The 22,868-nt window shown below is 37.1% G+C and overlaps 1 protein-coding gene and 1 long non-coding RNA gene across 4 annotated transcripts in view; both read left to right on the top strand.

Moving 5' to 3' along the window:
• Positions 1 to 22,868, top strand: part of LOC144366028 (uncharacterized) — a 209,686-nt gene that overhangs the window by 130,367 nt on the left and 56,451 nt on the right. The gene's annotated exons all lie outside the window — the stretch shown is intronic.
• The window catches only part of Sgk1 (serum/glucocorticoid regulated kinase 1), a 108,645-nt gene that overhangs the window by 76,074 nt on the left and 9,703 nt on the right, over positions 1 to 22,868 (top strand). The window contains exon 3 of one of the 3 annotated variants that reach the window (XM_078019092.1): positions 3,371 to 3,446. In XM_078019092.1, coding sequence (XP_077875218.1) covers positions 3,371 to 3,446 — 76 coding nt within the window. Of the gene's footprint in view, positions 1 to 3,370; positions 3,447 to 13,828; positions 13,913 to 14,085; positions 14,106 to 22,868 lie in introns of those variants that run through there. The other 2 variants (XM_078019094.1, XM_078019093.1) reach the window with 2 other exon arrangements.

Below are 22,868 nucleotides of genomic sequence, written 5' to 3' on the forward strand. Positions count from 1 at the left end.
GTGCATAGAGGTTTACAAAATTGCTTAGTGCTTCAAATTTTCCAAAATAAAATACTTAAAAATTCTGTACTGCTGTTCTACTGCTCATTATATTGTCACCCCCTGACATACAATTAAACCCCCAAATGGAAGATCCTATTGGAGAAATTCCCCTGAGTCGTTATACCAGGGAAAGAAAGAAAGAAGGAATCAAAAAGCCCATTGCAGATTCTTCCATCAGTAAAATCCTAGGAGTTAGTCACTCTTTCAAATTCCATCTTTTTTTTCTGAAATGTAGGTGTTTCATGAACACATCTGATAATGAATTTTCTCTTTTGTGAAGTACCTAAAGCTACAGGATTTAGTCATTGAGCATTGCCTACCTACGATTACAATGTATATAGTGACTCATGGATTTTTGCTTAAACTATACTGTATGAAGCAGGCATGGTGGTTCACACCTGTAATCTCAGCTGTTCAGGAGGGCAAGGCAAGAGGACTACAAATTCAAGGTCAACCTTGGCAACTTAGAAAGACCCGTCTCAGAATAAAATAATAAAATGAGCAGGGAATGTAGCTCAATGGTAAAGTGTCCATGGTTCAATCCCCAGTACTGGGGATACACACACACACACACACACACACACACTATATGAGCTGCCAAGATAATTTTCTGCGAGTACTTTGGTTCTTGCGAATCATGAAGAATGGCATGTTATACTTGCACAGTAATAACACAAAGAACAAGAAGAAATTTTTGATGACCCTGGCTTTATACAGGGGCATCTTCCACATGTAGAAGAATTTAAAAAAAAAAAAAAGAAATCTCAGTGAAGAATCATTCATGAGTAAATGAGATCTAGAGGAATGATGTTTATTTTACACAAACTCTGCAAGGACCTGGGTAATTACAAAGCTTAACACAGAAAGCAAACTCGCATATGGCAGTTTTCCAATATGGATGCATAGTTGTGAAATCAATTAGAACTTTTGTAATTAAAAAGGGTAAAAAAAAGTGGCAAAATCATACTATTCTTTACTCTCATGCCATGTTAAATTGATAAAGGTGTTTAGGAACATTTTAATTCCTCACTCTGGAGATAATACAAGTAGTCCTCCCAGAGAGCTGTACCTCAACATCAGTACCTCATTTCAGTGATTATTATCTGGCCCTAGCTGAGAAGCTCCCAGGGAGCTAGCAGACATGCAGAAAAGACTTAAAACCATTTCATAAGGAACTATGGAAGGGAAGAAAGCCAGTTAGGGGAAGGGGAAGCTAAGGCAAGACATAATCGTGATTTCAAATATTTGAGGTATATTACTATATAAAAGAGAGAGCACAACTCTTGTGTGTAACTCAAGAGTGAGCTAGAGTCAAGTTTCAGTGATTCATATGAGATTCAAACTGTGAAGAGCTACCCAACAATTACAACGGTTCTTTAGAGAAATAGGTAACTCCTTGGAAGGAACTCTTTACTGCTCAGTGGAGTGTGAGGGTGGTTTTACAGTGCTGCTCAAAATGTGGCCATGGAATGAGATTTATTGATTTGATTGATTTATTTATTTTTATTAATTTTTGCAATGCTGAGGATCAAACTAAGCCCTTACACATGCTCCACAAGTGTTCTATCACTGAACTCGAGATTTAAATTTTAAATTTTAACGAAATTTTTACTGTAGTTTTTTTTTTCTTTTCTCTTCACGTTTCCTGTAAATGAAAACCATATTACAATTGCCAGGAAATTCCATTCCTATATTTAGAACACTTACATATTTATGTGTCAAATATCTTATGTGCTTTTCTGATACACTAACTGACATAGGGTGGTAATCAATTCCAGATTGTTTAATTGCAATAAGAACACAACATGGATCTGACCTCTTCACAAATATTTAACTGTACAATATGGTTATGTGAACTATAGGCACAGTGTAGTACAGCAGGTTTCTAAAACCTAACCATCTTGCATGACTAAAACTTTATGCACAGTGAATATCAACCCCCATTGCCCCTCCTCACAGCCCCCTACCCCTCCCCATTCTACTCTCTTTATCTATGTGCTTGACTATATAATACACCTCGTGTAAGTGGAAGTATAGTATTTTTTTTCTCCTGTAACTATCATTTCACTTCGTATAATGTCCCCCAAATTCATTCATATTGTCACTTAGGACTTCGTTCTTTTTAAAGGCCAAATAATATCTCTCTCTCTCTCTCTCTCTATATATATATATATATATATAATATATATATATACATATATATATACATTTATATACACACACACACACACACACACACTGTGTTTTCTTTATCCATTCATCTGTTAATAGACTTTTAGCTTGTTTCCTCATCTTAGCTATTGTGAATAATATCAAGTGAATATGAGAGTACAGATGTCTCTTTAAGATTCTGGTTTCCATATGTTCTCTGATACTAATCCTTAAGAGAAGGAGATTATGCCAGACTGAAAATTCACACACTGCTTCCTTCAATAATGTCTTGCTATAGAAAGAAAATGGCAGTGAAACCAAATAGTGTCCTTCATGGCATTCTTGAGCCCTTTGATTATTACTGCAGTGGAAATAATTTACCCATTGAGTAGTTAATAAGACTAGAGACATTTTACAGTAATCAAATGATTGCACTACAAAAACCAGATAAGTGGAAAGTCCCTTTTAACATTAAGTTCTATATTTCACTGGTTGAGGATACATCTGAAAGCTACATATCACAGCAGTACACAGTTGCCAAAAAGAAGGAGAAAAAAAGCATCACAGCCATTTTCTTGAGCTTATTATAAGGAATCTTTTAATTGGATCTACACTAAAAAAATAACACATATCACATGTGTACATATGCTACTATTTAAAAATATAACGATTCTATTAGGATCATAAAACAAGAATTTATTTTAAACTGCTACTGAATTCAATTATGTATTTTCCCAAGCAGTATTTACTAAAAATATCATTTGTTATGTAGAATTCCAACATGTTTTTAAATGTCAGTTAGTGTCTTTGTACAAGCTTTGCTAATTGATGGCTTCTGCATACAGCTGTGTAGTCAGAGTACTGCACAGGAAGCAGGAGCAAGTGGAGGGCTGAACTCCAGCCCCCATGGGCTTGCCCAGCCATCAGCCCCAATAGTGAAATTGCATCAGGCCTAGCTAGGGTCATCCACCTTTGCAGTTAGCCCAGGATTAAAGATTTCCCAGGATACTAAACTTTCAGTGCTATAGTCAGCTGAGTCCTAGGCAAACCACCCTAATCACAGCACAGGTGTGCTAGATGCTCCAGTGTCAGCCTCAAATCCCTGTTCTAGCACCAAAGGCCACTGCAATGGTAACGCCATTTTCACATCACTTTTTTTTCTCCTTATGTTTCCAAGGTGAAAGAGCCATGTAGTCACGCCAACATCCTGACCAAGCCTGACCCAAGAACCTTCTGGACTACTGATGATTCAGGTATTATTGGGAAAATACACTTTGATCCTGTGATGTGCAGGATGCATTCTGTACTGTTTGCTGGCTGGCTTATACCCAGCCCACTACTTGAATGCACTTCACAAGCTATTTCATGATCATAAAAGTCTTTTCCATTGAATCTCCTTTCTGAGTTTCAGGAACATATATAGCATTAGGTGTAGGTAGCATCAAGGAGTGTGAACTGTGTTCAAGTGTCAGGGGAACACTGGAATGAGTCTATTTCCTAGAGTCAAGGAGAGAGGAGTAGAACGAAGTGGGCAAATGCATAGTTCAAGTCCTCCCTCACCCCAGGATGAAAAGGGGATTTAAAAAAAAACTACCTTGAATCAGACTTCAGAATACTTAACAGAAGGCAAATGTGCCTTTTTGTGTGATATCCAGAGGTAAAAACCTAATCAGGCTGGGCATGATGGCACATGCCTGTCATTTCAGCGGCTGGGAAGGCTGAGGCAGGAGGATTGCAAGTTCAAAGCCAGCCTCAGTAAAATTGAGGCACTAAGCAATTCAGTGAGACTCTGTCTTTAAATAAAATAGAAAATAGGGCTGGGGATGTGGCTCAGTGGTCAAGTGTCCCTGAATTCAATCTCCAGTACAGAAGGGATGAAAAAAACCTAATCAGAATCAGAGGAATACCATGTTATGAGCTCAGACTGTGCCCTTACCTTACACAATTAAAAATCAGACAAAGGGTAGGGCTTGTTCTTACAGGAAAATAAAGGCATCTTTTGATTCTTTTTCAGAACACATGTGAGCCATGAAGACTAATTACACTAAGTAGACACTAAAGATGGGGGGGAGCGGGGGTCAAAAAGAGCTGAAACACTTAAGAGAGTGATAATAGAGCTTTCACCTCTTCTAATTAAGTGGGGTCTGATGAAACAGAAAACCAGTGCTGTTGCCTAATATTTGTATTATGCCTCACACTTTTATGAAGTGTGTTCACAAAAATCCAATTTAGTGTGTTGCAGCAACGCTGTGAAATAGGAGGGGCAGTCTGCCCTCACTATCCCTCCTTAGAAGCAAGATAACAAGCTCCAGAGGTTATCTGACATAACTCACAGCTCCAGAGTATAGAGCTGGGAATTGGGCAGAGAGCCGCAGGCCTGTTCTCTCATCCACTTCGGAGGAAGAAGCAGCTCCTACGTGGAGCCGCACAGGCTAAATCTGTGCTTTAATCTTCTCTTTGTAAAAGAGTCCGTCTGTGCCTCTTAGCAGAAGCAGAGAACTTGAGAAGGGAAATGAAAATCTCTCTGATGGCTTTTTTTTTTTTTTTTAAAGACCAGGCTTATGGTCTAAACTTATTATTAATTTTATCTGTCAATTTTTTCCTGTTTTGTTTTTATGTATTTCCTTTGAAGAAAGATGAAGAAACATGAAAGTGAACTGCCTCTTTTTGCCGTCATTTCGATCCATTAGCAGTGCAACACCACAATAAAGAAGCCATCTTGCTGGCTAATACTGCTATTAAGATTTGTAGCCCTATGTGGTGCAGGAGCAAAATAGAATGAAGCATCATAACTGAAAATTAAATGGTTTGTGATGTTATGTAAAGAGATTAGAATGGGACAGGAATTAGCATAGGGTAGGACCAGAAGATGCTGCCTGGACACTTGGAGAAGCTGGAGAAATTAAGTTACAAAAAAACCTAATGCCAGGTGCAATGGCACATGCTTGTAATCCCAGTGAATTAAGAGGCTGAGGTAGGAGGATTGCAGCAATTTAGCAAGGCCCTGTCTCAAAACGAAAACTAAAAGGGCTAGGGATGTAGCTCAGTGGTGGAGTGCCTGGGGTTCAAAACCCAGTAGAGAAAAAAAATTTTTTTCAATGCAGAGCAGGTAGAGAAATGAGAAATCAGATGACGTTTTCCATGTCTATTCACTTTTATGACTTTCATGATTTGAGGATCATCAGTGGGGTTAAAAAGACATAGTATTCTTCTTCCTTCATGAGAATTTTTCTTGACAACTAAGGCATAGACTAAGATCTGTGTCTAGAGGGATTTTTTTTTTTAATTCTTTTTGCCTAGTTGTTCAATCAATCTGACCAGGGTGTTAAAATCTTTACCTGTGGTGGTGAAATTGTCTTTTGCAGCTTTAATTCAATCAATTTTGATTTTTGATCAAATTTTGAAGTTGTGATATTGCACATATATCTTTATGAGTGTCATGATTTCCTGATGAAAGATCATTTTGCTAATAGAAAATGTGGGGCTGGGAATGTGGCTCAGGTGGTAGCGCGCTCGCCTGGCATGCGTGCGCCCGGGTTCGATCCTCAGCACCACATACCAACAAAGATGTTGTGTCCGCCGAGAACTAAGAAATAAATATTAAAAATTCTCTCTCTCTCTCTCTCTCTTTCCTCTCTCACTCTCTCTTTAAAAAAAAAAAAAAAGAAAAGAAAATGTGCTTCTTTATCTCTGGCAAACGTCTTTGTTTGAAGAATATTTTTAAAAATATATTTACATAGCCAGTCCAGTCTTCTTATGGCTTTTCTTCAGGTGGTAATATAGGTTTTCTATCCATTTAATTTCAAACTATCCATGTCATGGTTAAAGCACTTCTCTTCTAACCATCATGTGCCAAAGTTTCCCTTTTAAATCCTATCTGACAATCTCTGTTCTCTTTTTAATACAAGACATTTATACCATTTATGCTTAGTTGCTAACACAGATTAAGAACAGGCAAATAAAGAAAAGAAGGTATATATAGAAAACAAATAGCAAAATGGTAGAGTTACTTTCCTGACTTCTCTAAAATTATTTGAATATTTTTTATATTTTAATATAAATTTTTTGTGATACTCAGGATTGAACCCAGAGCTGTGTACATTATAAGCAAGTGCTCTACCACTGAGCTATACCCCTAAGCTTTTTTTAATTATTTTTATTTTGAGACAGTTTCATTAAATTCCCAAAGCTAGCCTCAAACCTATCATCCTCCTGCCACAGTCTCCTGAGTAGCTGGATTACAGGCATGCCCAGCTCATGTTAATTTACCTGTTGACTTTCTAATTATACCTCACTGCATTGAATTTTTATGGTGGCTCTAGATATTACAATAAATAACTTTAAATTTTCAGTCTATTTCTGAGACCTTGAAACATTGGTCCATTTACCCAACCCCCACCTTGACCTTTCATATTATGGTTGTCAAGTATGTTACCTTTATAAATAAACCCTAGGGCACAATGTATTTAAAGGGCAATGTTATAGTCATTCTTATAAAGTGAATTTTACTATTACAACTTTTTTTAAATTCCTGATTTTTTTTTTTTTTTGTACCAGGAATTGAATCCAGGGGTGCTGAGCCACTGAGCCAAATCCCTAGCTGTCTTTATATTTTACTTAGAGATAGGGTCTCATTGAGTTTCTTAGGGCTGAGCTGTTGAGATTACAGGTGTGTGCCACCGTGCCCAGCTCCTGAAATAATTTTCATAAAATGTTCTTATATTTCCTATGAAAATTATTTTAAGTGATTGGAATTTTTTCATTCAAAGCCAGCCATCATCAGAGAGTATTTTATTTACTGAATTCAATATGTAGTCTCTTGATATTTAGTTCAAGTAGAATTGAATATCAGAGGAAACTACTCCATCTTGCTTGATAGAAATAAAATTAATAAAAACATTTCTTTGTTAAGAACTAAGGAATTATTGAGGATTAGCCCATCTTGAAATCCGGTGGGACTAGCTAATTTTTGCATTCAGTATCTTTGTGCTTGAATACAAGAGGACAAGACTGGTGTGCTCAGTTGCCATATGCAGATATGGGTACACAGTTAGAGAAACAAGTCATTTTTAAAAAGTCCTTTTTTTCACAATTATAATCAAAAAGTGGCATATTAGGCAAAAAAAAAAAAAAAAGGAAAATAGAGAAATGAAGGAAACTAATCAGCCATAATCTTACCACCTCTACTTCTGTTCATTGAGCTCTTATGACTTCCCAACATTTGTTCAGACAATAAGCAAACAGGCTGCACAAGTTTAGGCTCTTTCCTGTAATCTTTGTTTTCAGGCTCTGAAACCTGAATTGTTTGTTTTTGTACTTCTTTGCTTTTCAATTGCTGGTCCTGCATTGGCTTATAAATTAGAATTTTTCGGTAGGATGAGATTTCCCATACTTTAAAAATTTGTGTTTTTCCCCATTGTTATTATTGGTAACACATATAATGTTCCTTGGTTAGAAGTAAGTCACATAAGTCAGTCAACAAGAGGATTTCTCTCAAAGGCCATCATTCTTACTGGGCACTTATTTTTTTGGCAGGAAAAATATAACCTCTTGATATTCTCCCTGCATCCTTTTACTTGAAGTTTCCTTTTTTTTTTTTTTTTTCTTGTGGTGCTGGGATTTGAACCCAGGGCCTTATGCATGCAAGGCAAACACTCTATCAACTGAACTATATCCACAACCCCCTAGCCCTTTTTATTTTACTTTGAGACAGGGTTTTGCTAAATTGTCTAGGCTGGTCTCCAACTTGTGTGCTACCACACCTGGAATGAAGGTTTCTTTTAACAAGACAATTTTACCCTGGAGGTTTTGAAAATGCCTAGATTTATTTCAAGCAAAAATTAAAGTACAAGAATTATAATTGTGCAAATTTTTCCCAGAAGGGAAAGTTGAATGTTCCCTTTTATTTCCATGATTATGCATTTTTTTTCTTTATATTTTCTAATAAAGTATTGCATTTTAAAATTTAGTATAAATTTCTGGGTACTTAGGAATCACTATAAAGTGGCATATTTATATTTATTTAAGAGCAGTAATAGTTTATGTGCTGAATATAGAAATGAAGTGATTCATAGTTTAAAAACATATGGACTACAGAAGTATTTCAGTATTTCAGAGAATATGTAAAATTAGATCACTGAATTAATATAAGTAGTGGGAGGAATTTATTATAAATTTTCAAAAATGAAGAAAACAGTTTTCTAGATTTTTTTTCTTAAAACACACATCACTCTCGTATTTATATCTACAAAATAGTTGCTTTGTCCTCCAAAGTATAGCATTATCTATTTAAAAAAGAGAGAGAGAAGTAACTAGGATAAATGTTAACCATGATCTGCTGACACAGAAATTTTCCATCTGATACATGTTGACAAGTGTATTCATGGTAGTTTTTGCCTCTTGATAATCATTTAGTAAAATGCCTATAAATACATAAAAATCCTTAAAGTAGACTGATCTTAGGTCAAAGTACAGGAACAGTGGCTCTCAGTAAAGTCATCCTATACACAGTGAAGAATCCCAGAGTCATATAATGCCATTCTCAGGAGTAAAAATAAAGTCGGATACTGGAACACAGAGAGGCACCAACCTAAGTACTTGAAATTGTTTTTTGGCCTAAATCTTTTTTTTTTTTTCTTTTTTTTAGAGAGAGTGAGAGAGGGGGGAGAGAGAGAGAGAATTTTTAATATTTATTTTTTAGTTGTCGGTGGACACAACATTTATGTTGGTATGTGGTGCTGAGGATCGAACCTGGGCGGCACACATGCCAGGCGAGTGCACTACCGCTTGAGCCACATCCCCAGCCCTGACCTAAATCTTGAATACCCTCTCCCTCATTAAGCATAAAAATCCAACACAAAGGTTGATTTCCTAAGAGACTAGTCTTATGGCTCTTCGATCATAAAATTTGTCCTATCAACTGTCATTTATTCCATTTTTGCTTTTTGTGTTGAAATTTGATCAATAACAACCTCAACATAACAAGGCTGTTGACATTATTGATTGATTAACTCAATGAAAGTCACCAACCATAACTTTTTACACTATCAAATGAAAGATCCTCTTCAGACTCAGCTTATCCCATGTCAAACACAAATAAAAACATAACACCCTTCTTTGCCGGGCATGGTGGCACACACCTGTAATCCTAGCAGCTGGGGAGACTGAGGCAGGAGGATAGCAGGTTCAAAGTCAACCTCAGCAAAAGCAAGGCACTAAGCAACTCAATGGGACCCTGTCTCTAAATAAAATACAAAAAAACAGAGCTGGGGATGTGGCTCAGTGGTTGAGTGCCCCTGAGTTCAATCCACGGTAGCCTCCCCCCACCCCCCTCCAAAAAAAAAAAAAACCCACAAAACATAAAACCCTTCCACAAAGAGAAAAGAGTGTACCATATCTCATGTCAAAGTCACCAACTCCTTAGACATCTCCACTGTTCCCTAAAATAATTGCCAGGACATTCAATGTTTTCTAGAATCCTTTGCACCTGGAACATGCCTGATCCTACATTGTGCTGGGAAAATGAATACAATGAGTTCTCTCCAAAATTAAAGGAGGTTCATTTTCAAAGTCCTATTAAAGACCTAACCCTTTAGAAGTACAGAGATCCAGTCTGCCACACATATGCTGATTTTTTTTCACATACCCTATTTTTCCAACTCAGACTTTTCAAAATTGAACTTGACTTCCATTACCTCCATCTTAGAACCAGAAGCCACAGTTATTCTCATGTTCCTAGACCACACCTCTTTTAGGGCAAGTGAACTCCCCATAAGAGTTAGTTGACCAGCCAATCATTCAAAGAACTGCAGGAAGCTGTTCCATAGTTCAGGGTCTGTTGTGGTTAGTGTGTGAGCTTGTGAGAACTCTTGTGCATCTATTTCTTTCATTTGCAAAACTGGAAGAGTAATAATTGAGCACGGAGTTTTGTGAAAGCGAAGATAATGCAGTAAAGTTACTTAGAACTGTGTAATGTATATTTAGTGGTCAATTTATGTTAGCTCTTACTTGGAGAAAGAATTATATCATTTATGTGGGATTAGGTTTGCACAGGATTTTCTGGGTTAAAAGAAGGATACATTTTATCATTATTGTTTCTATTTATACTTTACTAGATGTATAGTTTGTTTTTTATTCCTGGACCATGAAGCTCATCATTTACTGTATTCCATTATCTGCAGCCTCAGACACAAGACTGATAAGCTTCCTGGAAATAGACACATGCTGGCCCTAAAATCCTTGAACTGGAGATAACATTAGACATTGCCAAGTCATTTAGATAAAATATCTCATTCCTTTTTTACTTTTAACTAGTTTTAACCTTAAAGCTTTTGAAGGTGTAATCAACCAGATGAGAGAACTAGGGGGTATTTTCTTACACTTCATGTGTAAACTCAACTTTTAGGTTCTTCTTTGAAGTAAAACAGATTCTTCACTGGTTACAGAGTAAATCCTGAATTGCAAAAATTCATCTCCCATTCCCCACGACCTCCCCCACCCATCCAGCTCATGGTTTAATCCAGGCTGCCACAATCAGACAGATAGAAGCATGAGAACACTGTTTTCTTGCATCTCGAGTGAAAACTAGAGCAGAAAATATTGAATTTGTAAGCGAGGATTTGCAAAGCAAAAGACAGTTAGTTTTGCATGACCTTAACCATCTACAATGAATTAGAGGGCTCTAGGTTGAAGGATGGGTTATCTATTTCAGTGAGTAGTGAAATATCATTTCTAACTTCTGTTGAAAGATACTTAGAATCATGCTCATCTAGTATTTGAGTTAGGTTTGGCAGCAGAGAATTTATCAAATCCAATCCTCACAACTGTCCTGCTGAAAATGTTTGCATATGTGACTGTAGATTCTGCTCAACAGAGAAGCTCCCTTACTTTCCTGTGGATTGTGTAAATTAAGAATTTAGCCTTCTGAAGCTTTTCAGATGGAGCAAAATCTGTTCATGCCTTTGTGGAGATCAGAAATTTTCTCTTTGTTGAGATGAATATTACTGGGTACTTTTTATTGTTTGTTGTTGGTTTTTGATTTCTTAGTGGTAGAGACTTAAACCCAGGGTCTGTCACATATTAGGCAAGTGCATTATCACTGAGCTACAGCCAAAGTCTTTTCTTTATTTTGAGACAGGCTTTCACGAAATGGCTCGGGCTGGTCTGAAACTTGGAATCCTGCTGCCTCAGCCTCCCAGATAGCTGGGATTATAGACAGGCATGTTCCACCCATCATGCCTGAACAAAATTACTTATTACTTCTGCTTTTAATTGAAGGGTAAACTAAAAGTTTTTCATCATGGATGATTTTCTTTCTTCTTTCTTTCTTTCTCTCTCTCTCTCTTTTTTTTTTTTTTTTTTTTTGCTTGTGTTTGTGTGTGTGTGGTACTGAAGAATGAACCCAGAGGCCTTACATGCTAGGCAAGCCCCGTACTGCTGAGTTATATCCCTGGCCTTTTTAAAATTTTATTTTAAAACAGGACTATGCAGGCTGGACTGGAACTTGTGATCTCCTGTGTCCAGAGTAGCTGGGATGACAAGTGTGTGCCACCACTCCTGGCCATAATGACCAATTTTTCTGACTTCAAGGATTCTCTTAACATATTTTCAGAGTAAAGTTGTTCTTCCACTTACATAGATATTTGCATCTCTACAAACCCTTGTAGATTGAAAATATCTCCATTAAAAACACTTTTCTACACTTTATTTACCAACATTGTAACTTGGCCTATCCTACCTTAAATGTGCTCAGAACACTTCAAATAGCCTAGAGCGGAACATCATGAGTAAGTATCTTACTGCATATCTCTACCCTAGGAAAAGATCAACAATTTAGAAACACAGTTTCTACTGAATGCATGCCAATTTTGTATCATCCTAAAGTTAAAAAAAAAAATCAAAAGTTGAACAATTACAAGTTGGCTAGTGTCTATTTCCTTGTCTATTTTATTCAGATTATTTATTTCATGCCCAAGATCTTTGATTTTCATCATCTTAAATAAGATTTTATTATAACTAAAATGGTACCTGGAAATTTTGTCACTTAAAAAAAAAAGCAAGAAAAATAGAATTAAGTGCACTTCATAATCTTGGAAAAGTCATTTTCTCATATTTTAATGAATCTTTGCTCATTTTATTAGTTTACATCAGGCTAATACATCATAGGATCAAAAAGATCTATCTAGTGGATTCCAGATGTAGCTAAAGTTTAAATGTCTGATATATATCATTAGTTTGAACATTCCACCTTTGACAGTATTCTTTTTGCCTGAAAGAATGTCTCTTAATCCATAATATAAAATGCTGTTAAAATTTTTTTCCACAAATTAAATTTGAGTTTATCTGAGCAAAGAAAAGTTCACAAATTTGGTAATCTTCAGAACCAGTACGCATTCAGGGAATTTGCAGGGTGGAGGATAAGGAGTATTTATAGACAGAAAATGAAATTGAGATACAGAAAATAGCTTGATTGATTACTTCTCCAAGTTTGCTTATTTGGACCTGTTCTGATCAATGTGCAGTCTGTGATTGGCTAATGTGTGACTGTTGTGATTGGCTGAGACTCAGCTAGTTGTTAAAAAAATCTACACACACACACACACACACACTCACTGTACTTCTAAGTCAGATTTTCAGTTTTTTCACAACTAGTTTAGGCTTTAGTTCCTAAGGCAGGGATATAAAGGTGGCCACAGGACAAATTTATTTTGCTTTAACAATACACAAGACAATATATCACAGGAAAAACAAATGGAAAAAAAAATGTTCTGAATTTTTGTTCTTCAGAGCAGAAACATTTTATTTGGTTAAATAAATTATAGTTTTTAACCATCTGAAGAAAAATTATTTTACAACTTTAACTCTGTACACAGTTAGAAAGATAAGCCCCAAAAATTAGTGATGAAAAGACTACCCGGAATGAAGAGGCTGATAGAGAGGGACAGATGTGGAGTAGGGAGTAAAGGTCAAGAATGAGACCTGGGTGGTGGGATGGGTGGGGGTGAGAGGAATGTAGTGAGGTGGAGGTGTGTGTAAACCGGGTGTGCTTAGATATGAAAATTAAATTGTTAAAACAGAGTTCCCCCCAAAAAAACTAATTGTTGACTCTGAAGCTCCTTTATTCATTAACAAGTGAATCAACTGTAAATGGAGAAGTCAATAGGATTTAGGAAAAGATTGGCTCAGGGTGGGCTGATAGATGGAATAGACTTCAGTGAGCAGGGTAGCTCCCTTATCTATGTGCCCTCCCTTTTCAAAAATGCATGACAATCAGCTCTTTCCACTCCTTAAAATTTCAGTTCTTGCTGGCCTCAGCAACTTTGCAAGGCCTTAAGCAATTTAGCAAGACCCTGTCTCAGAACTTCTGGGGATGTGACTCAGTGGTTAAGCGCCCTTGGTTTCAATCCCCAGTACAAAAAAAAAAAAAAAAGTTTGGTTCTCAGAGGAAAATTTTGCATTAATAACTAGGTTGTGCTGTTCTTGTGGGTATTAAATTACATAACCTACTTGAGTTTTAAAATTGTTCTCCCATACCTAATCTCATCTGATCTTTCCAATCACTCTGTGGGATTAGCAAAATGGGTGTTAACCCTGAGGATACTTGAAGAAGTTAAGAAATCACCCAAAGCTAAATGTTGGATCATAAATATTGAGACAGAACTGAAAAAGTCACATTTCCTGGAAACACTACCAATTCTCCTCCAACCACTACTTTGAAAAGGTAAGAGTACAACTATGCAATGAAAATAGCTGGAGTGTGGACACAGGGGTTTGGGGAAAGGGTGTTAAATGAAGGGTAAGATTCAAACTATACTGCAATCTTGTTCGTGGTGGAGGAGAACTGGACAGGGAGGAGATGAAGACTGACATGAATGAGGTACACCTTGCAACTCGGCAATGGGCTAAAGAAGGAGGCAAGTGTTTTCCCTCTTTTTACTGGGGGCTGGGGGCGGTACTGGGGATTCTGAGCCACATCCCCAGCAATATTTTGTATTTTATTGGAGGCAGGATCTCAGTGAGTTACTTAGCAACTCGCTTTTGCTGAGGCTGGCTCTGAATCTGAGATTCTCCTGTCTCAGTCTCCAGAGACCCTGGGATTACAGGTGAGCTCCACTGTGTCCAGCTTAGTTTTCACTCTTGAGGGCTCAAGTGGATAAAATGGACAGGCACGGCTAGAAAATGAATAAAGTAGCATAAAATACAAATTATAATGATGAGAGCTGTCTAGACATATGTGAAGGACTGTCATTTAGAACAGATCAGGATGAACATTACAGACCATCCTGATTGACCCATGATCTAATTCAAGAATCTTTTCTTTCACTTTCTAATGGGGTGAAAGTGATTCCCTGAGTGCTCAGAGAGAACTAAAAGGTCAAATTTCCTGCAAACTCCTCCGACTCTTTTTCTACTGCTTCAAAAAGGATTAAAGTGGAACTCTTAAGAGTACAGTCAGTAGAAATCATACTTTGAATTTTGAATTTTGATCTTTTTCTGAGCTAGTAATATGCACTATGATATTCTCTGATGCCCAACTGGGCTGAGGTAAGCGTTTGAGGTAGGCAAGGCTAAACTAGGATGTTCAGTGTATTCTATAGGCTAGGTGTGTTAAATGTATTCTCAATATTTTAAACTTCTGATGAGTTTGCTAGGTGGTAACCCCAACATAAGGAAAAAAAATCTGCATTTTACTGATTGAAAGCAGGGCTTTTGGTGTCACGGACACCTGGTTTGCTTTCCGACTTTGCCATTACTAGCTATAATAATATATTAAAATAATATCTCTTGAAGCTGCAGTTCTTAAGAACATAACAGTTTTCATAAGATCGTTAGAGGGGATTAAGTGAGAAATGGCATAAAGAGCACAAAATATAGTGTCTGCCACTTAGAATAATCATTCAATAAGCATTAGCTAGTATAATAGATGGGCTAAACTGTGGAAATGACAGAGAGGAGGATGTTCATTTGTGCTTATCAGAATGTCCTAGGCCCCAGCATAGATCTGGCTATAGAATGTACAGAAGAGTTATTTTTTAATAAACTTTAAGGAGTATATTTGAGCCTAGCCTAAAAAAGCTCAATTGCTGCTGACTGAAAATGATGAAGACAGATCTTTGGTGATTTCAATGAAAAATTAGACAAGTTCTCAGTAAGTGACTACTAGGACTATTGTTGAGAGGTGGGGAAGCTTGTCTTCCTTGAGGTCTTTTTAATACCAGGACAGTTCTGTTCAGATGTTCTATGCATAGTGTGAATCGAGACTGGCAGTACTGTTCAACTAAAAAAAAAAAAAAAAAAAAAAAATCCAACTTGCATATGTATAATAGCTTCAGACATTAAAACAAAGAGAAAAGAAGGCTAGCGTGGTGGTGTATGACAGTAATACCAGAAACTTGCCAGTCTGAGGCAGGAGAATTGCTAGTTCAAGGCCAGCCTCAGTAATTGAGCAAGGTCCTAAGCAATTAAGTGTGACCCTGTCTAAAAATTTAAAAATTAAAAAGGGTGGGGATGTAGCTCAGTGTTAAACTATGCTCAATCAATTTCAAATACAAAAACAAAAAAACAAAAAAAAACCCTGAGAAGCACTCTATGTGCTTCCTGTGAACTATCTTTTATCCTGGACACAGCCTAAGGTGAACACCGATCACACAGAGTTGTTGTTGGGTTACTTTTAGAAATGGCAGTGTTCTGCAGTGATCAAGCCCTATGCTTTTACCCAATCTCTTTGTGAGTCAAATTTCCAAAAAGCAATCTGAAACTCAGAAAGGATTCGGTCTGAGGAAAAATAATTAGCTTGTATGGAGAGACTAAGATCTTAGATTCAGTAATATCATGTCTTAACAAGCTACCTGTTTGTTCTTATTCCTAGAAGCAGTCTAGTTGCCTCTAGTGTGCTTGTTATCACTGTGCCTCTTTGACATCTTTGTGTAAATGTCTTTGCTAATATTTTTAATGTATAGTAGTAATTATAATTCTATAAATGATATATGTAAATATTTATATATAAATATGTAAAAATTTTAAAATACTTTTTGTAAAGGGATAACAGTCTTGGAAGATTTTAACAAGGTCCCTATAAACATTTCAGAAACCCATAATCCTCAGAAAAATGAAAGTCCTAAGAAAAGAAATCAGGAAGTGGGAACGGATAGGAGGAAAGAGGCAGAGAAGAGTGGTGATTGAGAGGCAGGCTGAATAAATAAATGTAGGTCAAGTAACCCAATTAATAACCGGGCAAATGAATTAAACAGATACTTCTCAAAAGAAGAAATGCAAATGACCAACAAATACATGAAAAAAAAGTTCAACATCATTAGCACTTAGGGAAATGCAAATCAAAACTACACTGAGATTTCCTCTCATACCAGTCAGAATGACAGTGTGAGAATACAAATAATAATAAATGCTAGAGAAGATGTGGAGAAAAAGGAACACTTTTACACTGTTGGTGGGACTGTAAATTAGTACAACCACTATGAAAATCAATGTGGCGGTTCCTCAAAGACTAGGAATGGAACCACCAGATGACTCAGCTACACCACTCTTCAGAATTTAGTGATATGTGCATACCCATATTTGTAGCAGCACAATTCACAATAGCCAAACTATGAAACCAGTCTAGGTATCCATGCTTAGCCAATGGATGAATAGATAAAGAAAATGTGGTATATATACACAATGGGATTTTATTCAGCGATAAAGAAAAGTGAAATTATGGCATTTGCAGGAAAATTGATGGAACAAGAGACCATCATGTTAAGTGAAATAAGTCAAACTCAGAAGGTCAAAGGTCATTATGTTTTCTCTCATATGCAAAAGCTAGAGGGGAAAAAAAGTTGGGGGTGAATCAAAGGGAAATCAGTAGAGGAAAGGGACCAAGAGGTAAGGAGTGTGGAGAGAGTGCTAGGGAGAGATATTGGCCAAATTATATTGTTGTATCATGTGCATGTATGAATATGTAATGACAAACCCCATCATTATGTATAACTATAATGCTCCAATAAAAAAAAGGTAGAAACAACAACAAAAAAGAAGTATATATTGGGGCACATTCCTGCCCTATGGTCATTTGTTCTCATAATACAATAAAAAGGTCAGAAGGCAGTGGACCTTTACTGATGACTACAGGCTTAATTCATAGATACAAAAATAATAATGCAATGAGGAAAGAATATTTTTACTTTTAAAAGGTAAAATCAATTTTTATTAAGCAGAACTTGCCACTTGAAGTAATGTTGGTAAACAACATGATTTGAAAAATGAACTTCAAATAGGTCTACCATGATGATATGTTTGTGTTTTAAGGCTTTGGATTGGATTTTTAAGCAATAATATGTGGGTTATGAAGTAGAATTATTATAGATAATAATGGATGAAAATAGTTTCGTCTCTTTGGAATAGTCATCTGCGCTAAATGAGTATGGAGAACCACTGTCATTTTATTTTTTATTATTATTTTTTTATTGGTACTGGGAATTGAACCCACGGGTTCTCAACTACTGAGCCACTTCCCCAGTCCTTTTAAAAATTAGAGACAGAGTCTCACTGAGTTGCTTAGGGCCTAACTAAATTGCTAAAGCTGGCTTTGAACTTGCAATCTTCCTGCCTCAGTCTCCCAAGTCACTGGGATTGTAAGTGTGTGCCCCTGCACTCAGCACCACTGTCATCTTAAGCAGTTGTATAAATAATTAACACTAGAGTAGTACTTTTTCTTTTTTGATACTAGGAACTGAACCCAGGGCACTTTACCATTGAGCTATATCTACAGTCCTTTTTGAGACAGGGTTTCACTAAATAGTTTAGAACCTCATCAAGTTGTTGAGGCTAGCCTTGAATTTGTGATCCTTCTGCCTCCGTCTCCTCAATTCCTGGGATTGCCACCAAGCCTGGCTTAGCAGTACTTTTTTAAGTGACCATAATTATTTAGTTCAGAAGGTTAGATATTGTTCATGATTACAATCTCTTGCTCACATTTATTTAATTTGTTCACTGTCATTTTCTTGTTGTCACAAAGGCTTATTTTTTTTAAAAGATTTCATGTATATTTTTGTGAAGTGGAAATTATGAAACAAAGTTTATGTTATCATATATACATAATACATCTGAAACCCTTGATCCAAAATCATCAAACAGTTCTTTGGGGAAAATATCTTATTTGCTAAACAGATTCTGTAATCATAATTAAAAAACAAGTAGGTTTTTTTTAAAGTGTCTGATTTTATGATGATGTGCTCTGAAAAAAATAGGCTATGAAAATGAATCATGGAAGTTTTTCCCCCCATATTTTAATTAGTGCATTATAATTATAGTAATGGTGAGATTCATTGTTACATGTCCATACATACACACAATATAACAAGACAATTTGCTCAATGTCATTCATAACCCGTTATTTCCCTTTTTCCCTCCCTCCTCCCTCTCTTGGGTCCCTTTCTCTACAGATCTCTCTTCAGTTTTCATGAGATCCACTCCCGCCTTTCTTTCTCCTCTTTCTTCTTTAGCTTCCACATGTGAGAGAAAACACACAACACAACCATTGACTTTCTGAGTTTGATTTATTCCTCTTAACACAACATGCTCAAGTTCTATTCATTTTCCTACAAGTGCATAATTTCATTCTTTTGGCTGAATAAAACTCCATTGTGTCTATATACCACATTTTCTTTATCTATTCATGCATTAGTGGAACCTAGGCTGGCTCCATAGTTTGGCTATTGTGAATTGTGCTGCTATCTATACATGAGTAAACATGGCATCACTGTAGTAAGATGACTTTCATTCTTCAGAATAAATTCTGAGGAGTGATACAGTTGGATCATATGTGGTTCTATGCCTGGCCTTTTGAGTGACCTCTGTACTGATTTCCATAGATTTTATACTAAATCACAGAAGTTCTGATCCTGTAAAATCTAGGATATAATGATGGAAGCAAAAATTGATTTATTCCCATGAACTAGTCTACAATAAATATCTTTGGGGATTTATTCACTAAGTATCTCCAGGATGTACTAAACATCGATTATGTCCAAGAGGTAAAATAAGAAATAAGGAAAGAGGCGTGCACAGAATCAGCCTTCCTTCTAGTGTCTCCAAGTGCTACGGAAAAGGTGAGCATGTACAGACTCCTGAACTCCCTGCCAAGCTGCAGGGATAGCTGCAAGAGGAGGGGTCAGCAGTGGAGGCTTTTGTACTCTTGAGTTGAATAAGCTTCAAAACTTCGAGATGAGGCATGGCAAAAGGAACGCTTGGCAAATCTCCTGCAATTCTAAGAGTACAATAGACACTTCCTAAAAAGACTGGTATGAAGATGCCACATTCTCTCAGGGCTTTCTGGTCATCAGAAGAACTAATATGCCCTATCCAGGCATCCTGGGAGTGTGGCAATTTCACATTGCATGTGGGGGTAGTGCTGTGTGAAAATCAAAATTCTGTCTGGTACTAAGACAATGTCCTTCATACTTTTACCTACTGTATTTAAATAGATGAGAGGAATAATACGGCAGCATAGTAACTTGTCTTTGAACTTTTACTTGATAAACTGGTGCAGTTCTCGATTTTCATAGAGTTACAAATAACGAGCTGCAAAAGGACACAGAGAGAGCAACCTGGATAGAAAGCAGGAGGATAAGAGAAGAGGGTGGAGAGGCCAGCAGGGAGGTGACTAGAGAACATTATTAGGTGGGTGAAAAATATGAATTGTGCTGTTTGGTCTTCAAGGAACCCAAGGTGCAAAGATGAGCCAGAGATGTAAATAGTTAAGAACACAAATTTCCCACCTAAAGGCTGCAGTGACAGGCAGGCAGGCAGGCCGGGGAGTAGGTGTAGAAGGCACATGTTCTAAAGGATTAGCTGAGTGTGGGGATTATTCCGGAAGCCATGTGAGGTGGTTCTGGGCCTCCAGAACTTTCTTTTGCATTTGTTTTTTCCCCTGATATCACAGAATCATGTGACATGAGCCGCAGAACTTTTAGCTCATTCTTCACTTGAAAAAGTAATATTCTAAATGGTCAAGTATGCCCAAGATTTTGTTTTTATGGCTTGGAGGTGTAGTTGGTAGGCCTTAGGAAAGAGAGCAATCTCTGTAAACTTATCTTTGCTTTGTGGAATGCACGGTTCATTTTAATAAAATATAGACTGTTGCTCTCCTTGTGTGCTGTATGCCACCCATCCTATCATCCTTGCTAAACCCAGGGCTTGGCAGCATTGGCCACAAAAGGCAGGCGCTGCAGAGATCTGAAAGATTAAAAATAACAGGATCAGTGGGAGCTTGCTCCTCTTCTCTTTCCTGGAAGATAAGCCGATGACCTAGAAAAGCATCTTAGGCTCTACTGGTCCTCTTTGACCTTCTTTGAGACTCCACCCTCTCAATAGGCCCATATTTACCTTCTATTGTTTCCTACCTACCCTGAACAATTAAAAACCTCTTAGAGTTAGCTTTTGGCTTTTTTACCCAGAACTGCTGGTTTTACTTCAAACACTTGGGGTAAATAAATATTTATTTGGTTATCACGGCATTTAGTTATTTGATGGAGCCCATTCAAGGGTGGAGACAGTGGCTAAGGGGGGAGTTAAAGAACAAAGTGTATAATCTTTTAGGTCCTTTTCCATGGAATTCCTACCTTTGGCCTAGTAGATTAAGTGGCCTTTAATCACAGCAAACTCATGAATTATTTTGACTTATTGGAAACCTTTCTATTGTATGAGGTGTTCTGTTTGTAGTTGCAATGTGTGTACAGTGAGGGTAACAAATACAGATGCATATTTTTTATGTGAGATTCCAACTCCAAAGAAACCAAGTTCTTTATTTCCATTATTTTTCACAATTTATGTGAGGGAAGTAATAGTGTCCTCACTATACAGAGGGTAAAGTTAAAATACATGGAACACCCTGCCTAATTCTTGCAAGAAGGAGGCCTCAGTTACAGCCAAGTAAAGTAGATCGTAAGGATTCCTTCCATAAGCATGACACTGACACTCCCAAGTTTCCTGAAATTGACATACAAAGGTATGGAGCTTATATTCAGGGTTGAAACCAAAAGTTAGCTCAGTAAGCTGATGTCTTTTAAAATGACACCAATCGGTCAGCTAGCCATGCCTGCCTCTTTTTTTTCTATTGCTGGTTACTATTACGTATACCGTTTGTTCCTACAATTTGTAGGCAGGGTTTACAGGAAACAGTTTTTAAGAGTGTCCTGAACTTCTGTTACTTCTTCCTAGATTGATTACAGGATCAAAAACAAGAGAGACTTTGAGGAGATGCTTAAACTGAGCAAATTAAAGCTTTCAAGTTTGACAAAAGATGTCCGCCAGAAATCCAGAGGCCTTATTTACTACTGGCACTTTGTAAATAAACTAGGAGTGAAAAAGAGTCCTTTATACCCCATTGCCAGTTCTGATTTTAATATGTGTGTCTCAAGAATGGTTCAGCCTGTAAAGAAATTCCAAGTCCTGTGCTGCCTGGCCTCTGGCCTTGATTGCAGGGCTTGTAGGGAAGTGGATGTACCTTGGACCTGGGAAAGGGACAGGAGGCAGAGCAGGCCAGAGAGAATGGGGAGGCTACTAACACCAGTATTCTCTGACCTGCCCCTTGACACGGTGCTTGACATTTTTTATCATGACAAATTAATTTTGTGAGTTGACAAATTGCCTTTTAAAAGCCGTATCTATAGTACAGAAGGCTTTCAGTAAGGCCACAGTCCTTTTGAGTCTAGAAAATCACAGGCTGGGTGCAGTGACTCATTCCTCTACTCCCAAGCTACTTGGGAAACTGAGGCAGGAGGATTCTGAATTGGAAGCCAGCCTCAGCTACTTAGTGAGACCCAGTCTCAAAAAAATAAAAAGGGTTTGGGGTGTAGCTCAGTGGTAGAGCACCCATGAATTCAATTCCCAGTTCCAGGAGAAAAAAAAGAAAGAAAAGAAAATTCATAGAGAGCATTGAATTTTGACTTAAAGATTTTTCCACATTTCTCTTCTGTCCAGACCATTGTATTATTTTTCATAATTCTGTAGAATGTTCCCAGACATCATTTTCCAGGTAAATCCTAACAACCAAATACAAAGCTGTGAAATATGTACAATTCCTTCCCCTTCATATAGTATTCTAGTTGATGGGCTTTTAATTTTTTTTTTTTTTTTTGTCTTTCATTGGATTGGATTGTGCTAAATCAGACATTGGCAACATTCCAAAGATGGAAAGAAAGTGAGTTTTCAGCCTGTCATAGACCCACTGCTTCTGTCTATCATTCTTCCTTGTCAAGAGCTCAGCAACTTATCTGAGACTCTCAGCAGCTTTGTAAAAATAATAAAAGGACTGGGGTTGTAGCTCAGTGATAGAGTGTGCCTGGGTTCAATCCCCAGTATCAAAAACAAACAAACAAACAAAAAATCGCAGGGCTAGGGATGTAGCTCAGTGGCAGAGTGCTGGGTTCAATCCCCCGTGCCAAAAGAAAAAAGAAGAAAAAGTCTTCTCTTAGTTATCTTACTATATTGCATTCTTCTTCATGTATGTCAATTTTGACAGTCATGAATAGGGAAGGTAGTCTCTATAGAACCTGTGTTCTGTAAATAGACATTTAAATACCACCATTGCTGGTAACTTGTCCATAATAGCTGTCATAAATAAACCATTTGTCATCATCATTTTCTGTTCAGTGAATACTATTTAAAAACACATGCAT

The sequence above is a fragment of the Ictidomys tridecemlineatus genome, chromosome 8 (genome assembly GCF_052094955.1).
Source record: "Ictidomys tridecemlineatus isolate mIctTri1 chromosome 8, mIctTri1.hap1, whole genome shotgun sequence".
Lineage (NCBI taxonomy): Eukaryota > Metazoa > Chordata > Mammalia > Rodentia > Sciuridae > Ictidomys > Ictidomys tridecemlineatus.